Source organism: Choristoneura fumiferana, chromosome 5 (assembly GCF_025370935.1).
Source record: "Choristoneura fumiferana chromosome 5, NRCan_CFum_1, whole genome shotgun sequence".
In the NCBI taxonomy this organism is placed as follows: Eukaryota; Metazoa; Arthropoda; class Insecta; order Lepidoptera; family Tortricidae; genus Choristoneura; species Choristoneura fumiferana.
Window position 1 is genome coordinate 20,655,642 of NC_133476.1, and position 16,468 is coordinate 20,672,109.

The following is a 16,468-nucleotide window of genomic DNA, read 5'->3' on the forward strand; positions in this document are numbered from 1 at the left end:
AGCATTATAAAAAAAAATAAGTAGAATGTACTTTTTTCATGACAGAAAAGTAATCTTCCGCGTTCGTCGAGTCCTCGGAATATCCGACGTTTTTGTTTCCCCCGTAAATAGCTTCTGTACCTATTTCAGCGTTTTATTTCTAGATACTAAATATTCCGAAATAAATGCGTATATTTCGTATTTTTTCTTGGATCCTGAAGAATTTAATCAACTACATAAAACGATTTAATGTAAACCCTGTTTCAGAAAATTTTGGACCAAAAAATGGCTAAATTATCAGCCCTGTTGTCCCATTACTCCACCGTTAAGCAGTTTAGGCCCTGCGTCCTTTTTAATATGCTTCGGCAAATTAAATATGGCGCTTTAATTTTTGATGGAGGCAAGTGGCAACCCTGCGAAGTGTTTTGTTTGGGTCGGCCCTGGCCGTCCCAGGGGTGTCATTAGGGATGTTTAGAAAGATTCAATGGCTGTTTAAAAGCCGTATTTGCACCATTTGTTGTTCGTAATTCTTAGTCTTGAAAAAGATTTGTTAAAATTTGAGCTCAACGTATTTTTCAAGTGTTTTAAACTCGTTAAATGTTTAACTTATCTTGTTTTATTATACCTACGTATAGTAATATTTACAATAAATATAATATAAATAATAAAATAGTAACATTTCAATAATACTAGAGATCGCGTGCAAGTCAGTTTACTTGTATTTACAAAAACTATAAACAGAAATCAACCTTTTTGCATGAAACCCTTTTTAAATGTCACATTATTCATATCACTGATGCAATTACTTTTGCAAATTCGAAATAATGAAGATATCACCACAATATTATTATCATAATTTGTTTGTTTTTCTTTTGCAACATCTCTTTCTTGCCAATATACGTACATAATATTGCCTAGATGCAAATGTTTATCTAAATGACATTTCTATCAAAGAATCATCGGTAGATAGGTGCAGAATTTCATGGTAGGATCGTACCCTAACATAATGTACAGTCACTAAACGAAAATGTTAAGACACTTACTACTTTATAAATTAGCTAAGTAATATATTTTAAATAAATACCGATGTTTTATCTCATGAAAGCGGGTGAGCCATACTTGTATGTGAAGATACACATGCACACTGTCTCTGTGTGCGGGAGCGCTCAGTTTCAGCTGAATCGCCGGAGGTATTTACTAACTCTTTGATCGCCGGTCAGATCAGTCGTGTTAGTTGGTTCGCATCAAAATTTTTGATCGTTTACCGTCAACATGCAAAATACGAAACGGAGAAAATTTTTCGCAGCAAACAATAAAAGTAGAGTAAACATTAATTAGTTTTACCTCAGTAAAATAAATGAATGTTTAAAGGAAGATTATTTCTGGTGTACAATAAAGAGCCATTGTTTTGTATTAAAGAAAATGAATATTTGAAATACTTTGACACTGATAATGAATTTATTATAGAAGATGAAACTGACAACGTAAGTGATAATGAAGAAAAGTCTAGTTATGATTCCAACTATAATAGTATTATAAATCTATATAAATAGGATATTTGAAATAAAATTGTAAATAAATGTTTTTTTACTAAAATTACACTTATTTTAGACGTCCCTAATTAATTAATTTTATTTTACCACAACTTCGTATGTTCATAATTAACACGATGGTGTTTTCTTTTTATAGTTACAAATGTAACTTATATATTATTGTTCATTAGCGATGAGGTTGCTAACGCTACCCGTAGCTACACACACAAGAGCGCGTGTCTATACACATCACATTACAACTACTCTCACCCGCTTTATTAAGATAAAACAGCTGTAACGTTATCGTTAACCCCGGTTAAATTTCAAACAGTGGTAATAAAATGGCTCAATGAAAGAATCCCGGGTTGTGACTGCAGTTACTAGCCCCGGCAATGCTGTTCACATCTTGAAAAAACAAAGCTAATAATTTATAATACCTTTACCCTTTTTTCTGTTCCACACGTCTAACAAAACTACAGCTTGTAAGTTCTACTCTCGCTACTCTACGTATAAACATTTGCGCACAAAATTCAACTTAATAATAATATCTTCAAGACGAATAAACGAGCAGCAAAATGAACTTCAACATCTCAGCTCTCGGCATATCATTAAGCATCACACCTGAACTTGCCCACCTAGTTGGTACACGAACTTTCTGTATCGCGAGTCATTCTCGAAAGTTCTGTAAGTCAGTTAGCTACGCTACGTGGATAGTTCACACGTGAAAAAGTTCGCGAGGATTGATAAGAGTTTTGGAGCGCAATGTTGGAGGTTGGAGAAGAACAAATAAAGGGATGTGTAAGGGATGGATAGTTACGAGAGTTCGAGTTCTTGCTGGAACTCAATGCTGCTACAGTGTGCAATGCTCTTTATTAGGTATAAATTTTTTGGTGTTTTAAGTGTAACATGTGTTAAAAGTATATTATTATTATTGACAAAGTAGCCGCTTATAATAATCTATCCACTTATTTGTATAAGATATCGTATAAGCGACGTTGCGTGGGCTGCAACTTTAATAAAAATAATTCTCAACATATCGTAAACCGTGGCCTTCGAAATGTTTCATTACCTACGATTATAGTAGCAGTACTAGGCAAATTACAGTTGTAATTTCAGACAGCGCGCTTCGAATTACCGGTGAATCAACTACCTAGCACGCAGCGTAACGAGCCAAACAATGTTGATGCACAGTGGAAATTGTATAAACTACCTACATCTTAACTGATATCTAACAACTGGTAGCATGGTGTACGGTTGTGTCACTCTGAAGATGAGCTCTGGTTGAGTTCGAAACGCGTCAGTGTAGTGTGGTGGTGGTGATAGATGGGTTTGTGTGATTTGTGTGTGTTCTTACAGTGTGGAGGTGGAGGAACTGCATGAACACGCATATTTTGCATAAGCTTAGCTATCGTAAGGTCGCGGGTGAGCAAGGAAATTCTTTTAGTTCATTGATATTATTTCTAATTATATTAATATTTCGTGTCACTTCTTCTCTTTTTACATTTCCCTCTATTTAAAAAACCTTGAATGTTTCGAATAATTGTTTTTCTTTCTTTTAATTATAAATGCGAAAGTAAGCATCTAGGCGGGATACGCTTCCCCCCCTAAAGTATTTAGCCGATCATGATAAAAATTGGCATGGAAGATATTAGAGACCTTGAGAAGCACATGACATAATTTATGTTCTTGAAAATTGAGTAATTTCAGCGGACCCGTTTTGAACGAATTCGCATGCAACAGCTAGTTTTACATATTTGATTGTGATTTTAAATGTAGAATTTTTCCGAGGTTTCACTTAAGTATTGCCTCTTAAAGTAAGGCACTTATCACTTATCAGGCATTCAATTACCTGCTTATTAAGCTTTAACGAAATTCGTGACTATACGCTTTAATTTACTTTGGTTGAATAATAATATTCGAATGATTTTGCTGTGTCGTGTCCGGTTTTAGAATAGGATGGATGGAACCGTGTTTTCCGTGAGTACCTATCGTAAAAGACGACTAGGGGACCTTGTGTGAGTGGGCAGTAACGCTATTTTTTATACCAACTCTGGACGCATTGCAGTTTGGAGGGCTACGGGAAACAAAAATACTATCTGTCAATGTTTAGAAAACATAAGCACTTTCTGATTTTTGTAGTTCAATTTCATGGTTTTCCGGTTGAGAATTATTTTACTTAAATGTACACCACCACATAGCTTTCATTTCACGACGAAGTTTACCAAAGTATATTTGGAAAAGTTTTTTTTGAAATGAGTGAATTATTTGTATTAGGGTACAGCACGCATCCCAGACTAGCGAAAACCCAAGTTCGACTCTCGGTTTCCAGCGAGCGTTTTCTTTTTTTCAAATGTATTTTAGTCACAGAACATTCAAATAAAACAGACCATCTTTTTTCCAAGAGTCATCATGAAGCTTGAGACTGGATGCGGACTGGTACCCTAAACTAATGATTATTCTCACTCTGTTACGAGAGTAGCGGCTTAGAAGAAGAACTATGTGCAGTTTTGATTCAATACGGTATTTGACTATTTTGTATATGTTTTATAAATGAAAACTACGCAATGCCTGTTATCGAATAGAAAAACATTTTTTAAGCTACCTTTAAAAATAACAAAGTTACAAAGGTTTGAAATTCAAGATTACACAGAGAAAGACATACTGGCATGTGACGTCACACGCCAGTACCGCCATACTTGCTGCATAGAGAAAAGCGTTTAGAAAGAGACAGGTATATAGATTTTTCAAAAAATCACTATAAATCCAATTTTCAACCGATTAAAATTTTCTTTTCGCTAAACACTATCTGTTTATCTATATTTTCATAATAATATTAAGATATGGCAAAATCAGAAGTTGTCAAATACCGTATTGTCGAAAAAAAAACAAAGAATACGTAAGTTTTCGACGGAAAGATACAAGCAAGCATCTTATTGCCGTACTGTTATACTTATAACGTGTCTACTGTAGCTACTGAAGTAAACTATTAGCATTCATGCCCTGGAATCACATATATGGCATTATATGAGTCCAGAAATTGTCTACTTGTTAATTGTTTCATGTACCATTAGCCAAATATGTAGTCTACCACCCTAAACTTGATAATCGTTTGCATGTCATAAAACAATAGCGCCAATAGACGTGTCTGTCAACTTGAAAGTTCGACTTTAGCAACATTCATTTGATACTTGTTTAAAAATTGATACACCACTTATTTGGCTGATGGTACCCTTTGAAGATAGAAAATGTGAGTAGAATCTATTGGTACGTGACGTCTGCAATAAATAAGGTATTGTATCACAATGATATTTAATGTTATCTTACCTAGTACATACACATACAACGTGTCTTTACTTTCTGGTCAGTGACAGAGTTTCTTCTTAGGAATGTTTAAATGTTGTAAATTATTTCATTACATTTATAATTTAAAAAAGGCAAGTATCTGGTATCAGGTTTTGTATATGTACATAAATATAGATTATAATTACCATAATAGACACGTTCCATTCATCTTTGTCCAGAGTGTACAGACAGGTTGTATACGTATATCTTTCAATAGGCCAAAGAGAAACCACACGATACCCCTCTTTCTTGGTAATCGAGAAAAAAGCCGTGATTTAACAGAGCCATCAGTTATTCACGTAGCCTTGTCACGCCAGACACGCCACTGCTAATACAACAACGTCACATCCAAGACAAAGGGCAGACCTCGCGAAATAAAATAACAAAGGCTGACGTATGAGGCGCTCATGAAGAATGACTAAAGTTTACGACACGTCATTGTTGCGGTGGCACGGCGCGGCGGGACGAGATCCGCGAGCGAAAGTATTTTTGTAATTTGGAAACAAATTATTGAAAATACAAACTGAGACATGGATGCACAGAAAAACCAGAAAAAGAGACCAGCGCTGGGAATCGGACCCAGGTCCTCAGCAATCCGTGCTGCGTGCTATAACCCCTACACCACCGCTGGACAAGCCAAGTGTGCTGGCAATAAAAAATACAAAAAGACTCCAAAAAACCAATCATAACAAATTATTGGTCAAAAGTGACAAGGCAAACTGATATGTTCATAATATTGTAACGTTTAAGTACAAGTCAGTAGAAATAAAGAGAAAACATGTCTGTAAACAAACGAAACAATCCGCGTACTCGTGTAGGTTACTCAATTAAATGGTGCTAGTCAAAAGCAATAAAATACGTACAAATTAAGGAATCGTATGATGTATGCAGAGGGGAAACCGCATACAATGAATGCAAAAAAACATCCGAAACATTTCGACATAAACCGTATTTTTGCAAGACCACAATATTCACGTAGCAACTCTACACCTTAACAAACTTCGTCAGACTAAATCAAAACAAGGCGACTCTATTTAAAAGAAGTAGCGTCAATTGAGTCCCCGACAAACTTCGTAACGAGTTGCGACAAACGCGCTCGCAAATTATAACAAAGATATCGGGAATTGCGAACTCCACTGATACCGGGAACCGGCTCCGAGTAGCGAACTGCGACTGAACCAGGCACGCCGAAGTTAAATTTAGTCATTGCTGTTTATTTAGCGAAGGAGAATAATTATAAAATTTATTAAGGTAACAAAACTGCTTACCTTTTCGAGACAAATTTCGATTTCACCCAGATGGGATTTTTTGACAGACTTTAAGTAATACTTTCTAAGTTATTCTGTTCACAAGTTAAGAAAATAGTGTCCAAATTTAAGTAAATATTTTGTATAATTGACGGGTTGCATATTATTTTGAGTTTTTCTTAAATAACATTATGCTAATCTTAAATAAACACATTTTTTGCACAATTTTTTGTGAGATTTTATAAACTGTTCTTGGATACGAAATATTCGTGCCAAATCCTCACCACTCACTACACTTCGTTTATTTTAGCATTAGAAAGAAGGTGAGCGATCTTGATGTGTCTTTTTTACCTGCTACTGAATCAAGACATCAAATTCAATGAGCATCCCAAGACTTTTTTGATGTGTGTATTTTTAAAAGCGTTTTTTGATAAAACAGACTAGTCAAGTTTACCCTTTTTCTAAATGTTAAAATAAACAAAGTATACAGGATTACACGTTCATAAATTCGTAAATTGTACACGATTCTTGTCTTTTTCGAGCCATTGTTTACACCGTTCTGTCACAACAAGTCAGCTTTTACCTTACCTGGGTGCAAATAAGATTTAAATCGCCAACACAGTAGATACAGCGTAAACTGCGAGTTCAGACAGGGTTAATCAGATTGCACTGCTTATTTGCCGACTAAACCGGATCGCAGTTCCAGCCGTGTATTTGTATTTAGTGTTACGTGTTTGAATACATCTCTCAATATTGTAGCTGCAAGAGTCTGTATACGCGGGTGGTGTTTGGTGTTTATTTGGATTATCGCTGTATCCTTATATCTCTACAAATATTAAAAACTAGCTGTTGCCTGCGAGTCCGTCCGTGTAGGATTCATTTATCGTTATCCCGCGGGAACTATGAAATTTTTCGGGATAAAAACTATGCTATGTCCTTTATATAGTTATTTTTTCTTAAATTCTTGTATTTTTGTGAGTAAAATTACTTTTTCTAACGATACCCCATACTATAGGGTTGGTTGAGAAAAAAACCACCCTCACTTTACGTCTACTCCTATGTCCTTCCCATTAACTCAAAATATTTGTATACCTACCAAATTTCATCTAAATTGGTTCAGCGGTTAAGATGTGAAGAAAAGGTAACAAACGAACAAATAAACATACAAGAAGCTTACAAACTTTTGCATTTACAATATTAGTGGGATTAGTGGGATACAACAGTAACTCTGATACTCTTTACGCTGAACCGCTGAACTGATTTAGATGAAGTTTGATACCCCGGAAACTAAATATTTGGGCAGTTTTTATTTTGCAAGATTGCACAATTGCAATGGCAGACGTAGTTGCGGGCAACAGCTGGTTACAAAATATGTTTAAACGTTATTTAAAATTGAAAAGATCATTTGCAAACCGTTAAACCTGAAAATCGTTTGCCTAACTTCAAGCGCAGGTTTATCGATAAGAAGACTGCCTGGACGTTAATGGAGTTGCACTGAGATATCTAATGCTTCCATTCGGATCGGACCCTCGCAACATCATCCATCAGCGCTAGGAGGCAGGTGTAGCGAAATTACGATAATCGTTATCGACTACATCGCTCGGCGCTAAATTATGACTGAATCGCCCCTCCACTGTCGGAAGCTTTTATCGACATCACATATCTAACTCCAAATTTGTTAAAATTAGTACGATAAGTGTCCTGACAGCGCAGATACACGATAAATTTCCCCCAATTCCCGGTCTAAAGTCTCAAATCGCCCCATGTACAAAATGCGACCTTAAACTTTCCCATTCACAGTCGAGATTGCATCTGCATTCGTTTCATAATTTGTGGAACTGGCAAAGCTCCTTTCATCTGGCAAGCAGATTCGTTTATCGCTCGAATTAAAGTCTACTCGTTTCGTTTTCGAGATTAATTTTGAGCTGTTTAGCGCGAACTTGTTTCCGTCTATCTTGCAATTTCGCTGCCTCAAAGTGAAAAGGGTTTTGTAAGCAGATTTGCGAAATAAGGTGTTCGGCAACACCGAGTGTTAAATAAATTCATGGCCCTTAATGCGATTTGTTCAAAAGAACTTCCACCAAAATGAATAGTGCCTACATCGACGTGCGTTTAAGACTCGGATCAAAGGGCAAATTAAATAAAGTGGGGCGTAGAGACGTCAACGTCGATTACCGCCGTAGAGTTTTTCTTGTCGCCCGAGTAGATAAATTGTGACAGCTGTCAAAACTTGTTCGGTGGTGTAGACCGAGACACTTTTTATCTGTCTCGTTTCATAAAGTATATAAAATGACGATTCCCTTCAAAAGAATAAAGTAGGTACTTATTGAGTTTGAAATTCAGCACTTGGAGTTTGTTCAGTGTATGCTTAGAGCAGACGACACCAATATTTGAAAGATTCTGTCGTCAGAAGAGTTAGAAAGTTTTCAAATAATTGTATAGGTAAGTACGACGTCATCTCTAGGGATCGATCGGAGAGAAAACCGATAATAATATTTCCATCTAAGCCCGCAGCTTCCTTCGTGAAAGCTGCTCCAATAAGTAATAACATTTGACATGCAATCGAGGAAGAACTTGGTTTACACGGAGTTTGGATCATTTTCGATCGCAATAAAATTGTTTGTTATAAAACTTGGAGGACAAATCGAACGTAATTAATTTGAGTTTGAAACAATTCAAAAGCGACGGCTGTTTAGAACTTAAGCTAATAATAAAGAAAGTCTCGTCTACGACTGTCAGTTGATTTGTACAAAAAGCCAGAAATAAGAGAAACTGTCCAATGATCGATAAGAATGGATATAACGATTGAAACGTCAATAAGATGTCCAATTATATAAGTACCTGATTAACAGTAAAAAACAAATAATAGTAATGGAATTATTTTAAGCATATCTGATTATTTGATCTTCATTTTGAATCAGCCTTTGTAGGTATTGTTGTAAAACTGCATCCTGAGGTATATTACCTAACGCGCGGGCAATCGCGATCGCATTTAAGATCCTCTTTCTGTTGTAATCCTGAGGCCTTATGTCGCTTGTAGACGTCCGTTGTTTCACCGGACAACGGACCGTTTTTTGCCGGACTTGCGGTGTTATATGGCTAAGTAGTAAGCTTCATTGTAAGCCATACAACATCGCAAGTCCGGTAGTCCGGTGAAAATAACGGACGTCTACAAGCGGCCTAATTTACTAGCAAACCTGGAATCCAATCGTATTCATCATTTCTTTCTATCACACGGTATAAGACGAGAGTAGAAAGAGATCAGCGCCTTATTGTAGGCAATAAATACGGTCCCTGTACTGTTTGTCAGAAGTGGTGAATGCTAGTCTGATTCAGAGTGCATTAGACAATATAACCTTTGGTCCTGTGCCAGTCGCATCCGCAGCTTTTCGACCGTCAAACGTCATCTGACCAACCAGCCTGAAACCACCTGTAATATTGAAACATGTTTCTACTCACGTAAGCAGCTGTGTGGTGTCTTTCTCTATCTTGAACAGTTTGCGCGCAGTGTAGTCGTTGAACTTGAGTATGGCGCGCGTGATGTCCTGTTTGCGCTCGATGTCCGCTTGGTCCCCTCCCTGCCAGGACTCGATGTAGACCAACGACACTCGGGTGTTCAGTGTACGGAAGTACTGAGGAGAGATGAAAAAATTACGGTTAGCTAACTTCAATAACAAAGCCTTTTGGTAACGGCGTCGGATGCCAAAACGATGTCGGGACAAGTGTATAAATTATGTAGTTATCTTTCAAATGATCGTATTTGACTATCATCATATTGAAAATCGCTTCATGTCATTAAATCCATGGAAACGCATCGGAATTCCATGTACGCATATGAAATCTCACTTGAATCGATTCAAATAAACGAGAACAATTTTATGACCAAGTTTTTTTCATAAAATACATGTTCTCGAAATAAAAAGTCACTAATATAATTTGTACAGGAGCCAGCTCTCGTTTGTTCGCATTTTCTTTGATCCTCACCTTTAATAATTCATTATTATACCGTTATTACAATCGTACCTTTGATGTTAGAGGAATAATGTACACCTCGATTACATTCTCATTTTGAGGGTATTGGCACGAAGTTTCCCGAGATAACGGGCGAATTTCTGACAACCCAGAATCATATATGGAGATAATGTACCAAGTTTGACACATGTTCTAGTAAGTAATATAGTCAGTTGCAGGTAATGCATGGTATTAAGGACTGTTAGGACTACGATGATAGAACTATTCTTCGAGTATGATATTATGAAGCTTAGTTGGTAACTAACCTTTTACCATGTAATTTTACACATTATATTAGATTTTTATATCAACGTTATCATGTTGTTGCATTGCTGAATAAGATAACTAGCGCACGATATAAAACAGTACAAAACGGACAAAAATGAAATTAAAGTTCTACTTACATTGGAAAATGTACCATGATCAAGAATTTACATTAAAAATAAGTCATTACATTACGTAGAAACTGGCGCCTTTGTTTAGGTTTTATTTAGTATTTTATGTTGTACTTTTGTAGTAAGTAAATTTATAAACATACTTCTAAGCACGATTTTGTGTTATATTTTACAAATTCATGGAAAAAGTGTGTAAACCAGTTTATTTTTTTTAGTTTTTTGACAATTCAAAGGACACTAGTCAGAAACGGTTGCTTTTATTTTTCGTGTAGCGTTAATATCAAAATGGCGGCTGTGTAAATCGGAAATTAAGTGTCGGCGCTGGCAGAATTTTTATTAACGTCCCATTTTGAGCTTGTTCGCTGCATAAATAACGGTTTATGTATTTTTGGAGCATTACACTAGAAAATAGCGGCATATTTTACGTGAAAGATTTCTGAAGTTTCAATATTCTATTATATTATAATTATGTTTGCTTGCATCTTATTTACTTCACGATACTCAAACGCTATCATTTGAATTATTCTTTGTATCGAAAGAATATTTAACCTGGCATGATATTGTATTCGCACTTCTAGATCAAGAGTGTATCAACTCAAAATAATCCTCCATCTTAAATAAGACCTTTTAGAAAGAAAACGAAGTCTAAATCAAAATTAAGTTTTATTTTGCGTTGATGAATTCTTGATATAGAAGTGTAAATATTTCTTCAGGTCGGTAGACCTACACACCTAATCAAAATTACCCATAAAACGTTTATGCACTGTATAAAATCCACGATTATACCTACATCACGTTTTCTCATAACAGTGCATTCCTTATAAAACTTTACTCCTTATTAGTTCAAACCTAAACATATTGGAGTTATTCAACATTCGACCGTGCTGCGAGATTAAAAGGTTTGAAGTTGTCTGCCGCGGCTTAGTTATAGTAAGGGATATGGACTGGATAAACTGGAACAGGGGAAAAATGTGGCATATACGGAAGGGGTATTCAAGCGGGCGTGCGAGCCTTTCATTTTGCACCCGTTTAGGGTAGAAACTATGAGCGACCAGCGATAAAGGACGTTCTAACTGGGTTTAGTGTAAAAAGGGCGCACTAAGCAAATAATCTGCGCGAATGTTTAAGTAGGCGAATCAAATAAGATCCTTAAAAAGCGTTTTGAAAATAAATAAACACATCTAGCACACCTCTTGAAGAGGGTCAAACCTGGATTGCACGCATTCAAGTAGGACCTATTTAAGGTATTAAAACGATTTCCAGTTTGCCGGAAATTAATTTTCCAAAAAAATCTTATTCTACCTATTGGCCTAAATAAATTTACTGAAGGCACAGTAGGTACGCAGAGCTTGCAGTACCACACTAATCATGTTATGTGTATGTGTAACCTATGCACGCTGGTTGTGTAACGCTGGCGTAAGAATGTTTCCCCTCCCTTTTTCCTTCCGTGGGCGGCTGAGCGATAATACCTGAAGATGATCAGCAGCATCTTCTTGGAAACCTTATCTTATACTGCATTCGTCAACCCGCTTGCCAAACGCAATGAAAACTCCCCCCTCCCTCATGATAATTATGCACAACTTCTTCCAACGAGGCAAATGTATATGGCGGAGGCTTAATTATTAGTATACTACACTACTACACACACACACACACACACACACACACACACACACACACACACAAACAAAGGAGAGGTTAAGATTGTTTTTTTGGAATCTTTTGTATTTTTTATTTCAATTCCAAATTTTTACTTTCCAGCAGTGGTGTAGCACGCGGTACGGAATACCGAGGACCTGGGTCGATTCCCAGTGATGGTCTTATTTTTCTGGTTTTTCTGTGCATCTATATTCCAGTTTGTATTTTCAAACGGAGAAATGTAATTCTAACCCGACACCACACGGGTATTACTCGTACTAATGCCTTTATATAAAGAATTTTTAAGCAATGTTATTAATTAAAAGTGGTGGTGATGGTTATTTTAACCTAAAGGTTTTTTTTTTGTTTATGTAACTTTCTCTTTTTTTTCCAAATTGATAGTCTGTTTGTTCTTAACAATGAATCTATGTTCATGATAATGGTATCTACTGGAGACTGTAACACATTGAAAACTAATAGTCTCCAGGGTTCATATTGGAATTATACATGTGTTTTGAACAATAAAGATTTATTATTATTATATAATAACTCATTTTATTTAAGCCAAAAGAGTTATTTTAGTTACTAACTTTATTTGTGGCGGTAATATTGACTACAACATGTGTTTAATTAATCTGAATTGACGTTTACTATGATTTGTGAATTACCAACTGATGCAATTTGTGCATTGTGCAAGCATATTGCGATCGGCCGGTATCATCAAACCGCATGTTAAATCTGGCATAAGCCACGCTTCGGTGCAGCGGTTAATTACGTACGCAAGGGATTGGCGTATGCGCAAGCCTTGGATATTATTTAACAAAAAAAAATAACAAATGCGGGATCAGATACTTCAATCGTTGCAATGCGAACACGTTTTTAGATCAGCCGTAGGACGTCCACAGTTGGACATAACCCTCCCCCACTACAGTTTTTATTGTTTCGTATTTCATTGAAATTAGACCTCTGCAAAGCATCACCCGATGCTAAATTTCTATATCATTTCTTAACAATGTATCTTAGGTTGTCCAGAAATACAAGATAGTATTGTAAATAAATTTAACATAAATTAAATTGACAATAAAAAACTTTAATGTGTTCTTCTTTCTTGTTAGTCGCTAGTTACTTGTAGCTTGCAGAAAAACTTTGTGGAACTCAGGGTTGCTATCAACGAAATAAAAGAGTAAAGCTCTGAAATCCAGATTTTCCTAACAGAACTTTTAAAGAAGTAAGCGCGTTAGTCGGGTACTATTTAATCACTGTTTCTAGGAAATAAAATGTACGCGTTTTTTGTGTTTACGTTGATGATTTATTTATTTTTGTTGTACAAATATTTGGACCGCCTGGATGTAGGCTTCCGATGAACAACAATGAACAAAATATTACCTATGTATCTGCTGTTTTATGTGAATGTTAAGATGAATAGTTTTATTAAAAATAACGCACATCCTAGCCATGTTAATACAGTCGTATTGGATAAACTACATCCTTCTCAAACTAAGTTCTGTCGAAACAAAACACAACCTAGAACCCTCTTTGGCACTAGGGATAGTTTGCCAGAAAAATTGTTTATTTCCATTTCAGTAGACTCCAGAGTTGTGCATTTTTTACCCGCAAAACTGGGACATGCCATTAGAGTTTCTCCAGCACGCAGAGCAATTGTGTCGGGCCTCTTAACGCTCAGTCCAACGGTTATTGGCCCGGTGCGGACCGTGCTCCCCGAACATAGATTCCTGCACGTTATGGCAGCGATGACACTTTGAGGTGATAAAAAGTCATCTTTATAGTTTACGTTATGTCCCGACGCGAAATCAAGAAGTATAACGTTAGGAGAATACGATCGGTTAGTTTTACCCGACTGCGAAGAAGGAGGGTTATGTGTTTGACCCGTATGTATGTATTTACAATTGATGTGCAGAGTTTATGATGATGTGGTACGAGTCTATTTTATAGAACTCCTAGCTGACCTGGGAATCGCTGATCTGCAAATTAAATTAACAAAGAAATCGAACTTCTTAAATTATTTGGATATGGTTCATATAAAAATATTACAATTGTGATCATAAGACGTGGGAGGCTAGGAGGGTAAACAACACTACACTTTCACGCAGCTCCTCCACCTCCAAACTGTAAAGAACACACACATCACACAAACCCTGGTCGAGTTCGAAATGCCTCAGCGTAGTATGGGTGATAGTTGGGTTTGTGTGATATGTGTGTTCTGAAATAATAAATAAATATAATGGGACACTTGACACCAATTATCTAAGCAAAGCTTATTTTATGGATACTATCTGCCCCGGCCGGGAATCGAACCCGGGACCTCAAGCTTCGTAGTCAGGTTCTTAACCACTTGGCCATCCGGTCGTCAACAGTGTGAAGGCGAAAGCGCTGCATTACCACATTTGTGGCATAGACAGACGTAGCTACTTATAATAAAGTCGTAGTTGAGCAAATGTTTATAGTTAATTAGTAGGAACCTCCGCAAAGTAACACCTGATTCAATAAATAATTAAGAAATAGTGGAATCTACAATTCAACGCTTTGAATAGCACAAACACAGACATATGTGACACGGTATCTGCTTTTGACATAGATCTATGAGTATGATTTCAAAACTGACACCAAAACGCATAGCACCCTGCTGTCACGGCACTCAAGCCAATAACAACTCAATTGTTCAAGAACAAAGTCCTCTTCAACTCGCAAGGTCGTGGCTGAGGGCCAAGCCCCAATCGATCCCGTCAATAACAGCTTAAAGGTGTCCCACTTTGATATTCCATGGCCGCTGTACAATTTGATTTGAAAATTTCTATAGAATATGACAGCAATATTGACACACTACTTGTTATACTACAAAGAGTAACAAAATTCACAAACTTTCACATTATATTATTAGTCGGATACGTAACTAAATGTACATAATAATATATGTATATAAAAATGAAAACATAAATTTTACGGAGATGTTAGTTTTACAAAAGAAAAGAAATTCCAAGATTTACCATTTTGAAAATATTTTTTTGCAAAGTCCCTGAATTTCAATTCAACTGTTAAATTTTACGGAGGTGTTAGTTTTACAACGTCAAAGAAATCCACGATTTAATTTTGAAAATACCCGCGACCATTTTTGCAAAGTCCCTGAATTTCAATTCAACTGTAGTTTTTAAAACTTAGTGTTTATTGTGTTAGTAAATTTACTAGGTGTAAACAATATTGAGCATCATAGCACGTCGCTCGAGGGAAGTGCTGTTCAGATTGCGTGCGAACAGCAGTTAGTTTATAATATAACGCCAGCGGCCGTGCATCAAGCTTGTTACATTAAGTCCATAATAATATATCTACGAGTAGTAGACAGCCAAGGTAACTGTCAAGATATAAACACCTAACAGGAGAAACCAGCAAAACGGTGGTTAGTACTGTCTTTACATAATTTTGGAACACATTTGTCACTTATGTGTATATCGTATAGGGACTTGTTTTTTTAGGGTTTCGTATTCTTGCGATAGTGTATCCTTTATTTCGCGCATTGGGAAAAAATTTTAAATGGAATTATAATAAGTCCAGTAGTTAAATAATTTAATTAAGTACCTAATTAATTTTAAAATATTATGTTTATTGTGGGCGTGTCTATGTTTTTTACTCCTTATTACGCCACCTTAGTACGCCAAAACAAGATAGATTTGTATGAAATTTGGTATGTAGACTGGACGTAGTATAACGCATAGATCGGGTTCGGGATAAAATTTCAAGATCTCAACCGGCAGGCTTAGAGTCTTGAAATTTGGCACTGTTGTTTTTAATGCAACGTCAAAAAAGTCCTCGATGTAATTTTAGAAAATACTTAACATTAAAATCCCGGAATTTCAATTCACCTGCCGGATCCAACTGATAACGCGTGCAAAGCCGCGGGCAGTTTAGAAGGTTTAGGGGCCATTGATTGTGATGCCGTCTCTGTTTGTTTTGTTCGAATAGACGGAGACGGCATCACATTTATCCGTCAAATGAATTTAATCAATGGATGGTGAAACATACCCCAAAGCAGCCTGAAGTACCAGGAGAAGCTGACTAGCCACGTCAATAAGCTTGCCCAAACTCTGAGCGGAACTGGAGGACTCCAACATACCCGATTAAAGAGACATGACATCCCTAATCTTATTAAAAGATTCCAGCAATAAATCAAAAAGAGAGTCACTGGATATAAATTTTCTAACAATCTATGGCTCTCATAGATAACATTTTAACTGATGCACCTATCAAATAAGAAAGTTGCTTATTTTTCCTCGAACAGATTGCCATGTTGCAGAATCATCAAAAAAAAGGA

General features: G+C 36.4%; 1 protein-coding gene across 1 annotated transcript in view; it reads right to left on the reverse strand.

Moving 5' to 3' along the window:
- The window catches only part of LOC141427742 (disintegrin and metalloproteinase domain-containing protein 22-like), a 163,720-nt gene that overhangs the window by 31,707 nt on the left and 115,545 nt on the right, over nucleotides 1-16,468 (reverse strand). Inside the window, exon 7 of the mRNA XM_074087334.1 lies at nucleotides 9,560-9,732. Within this exon, the coding sequence (XP_073943435.1) occupies nucleotides 9,560-9,732 (173 nt within the window). The remainder of the gene's footprint in view (nucleotides 1-9,559; nucleotides 9,733-16,468) is intronic.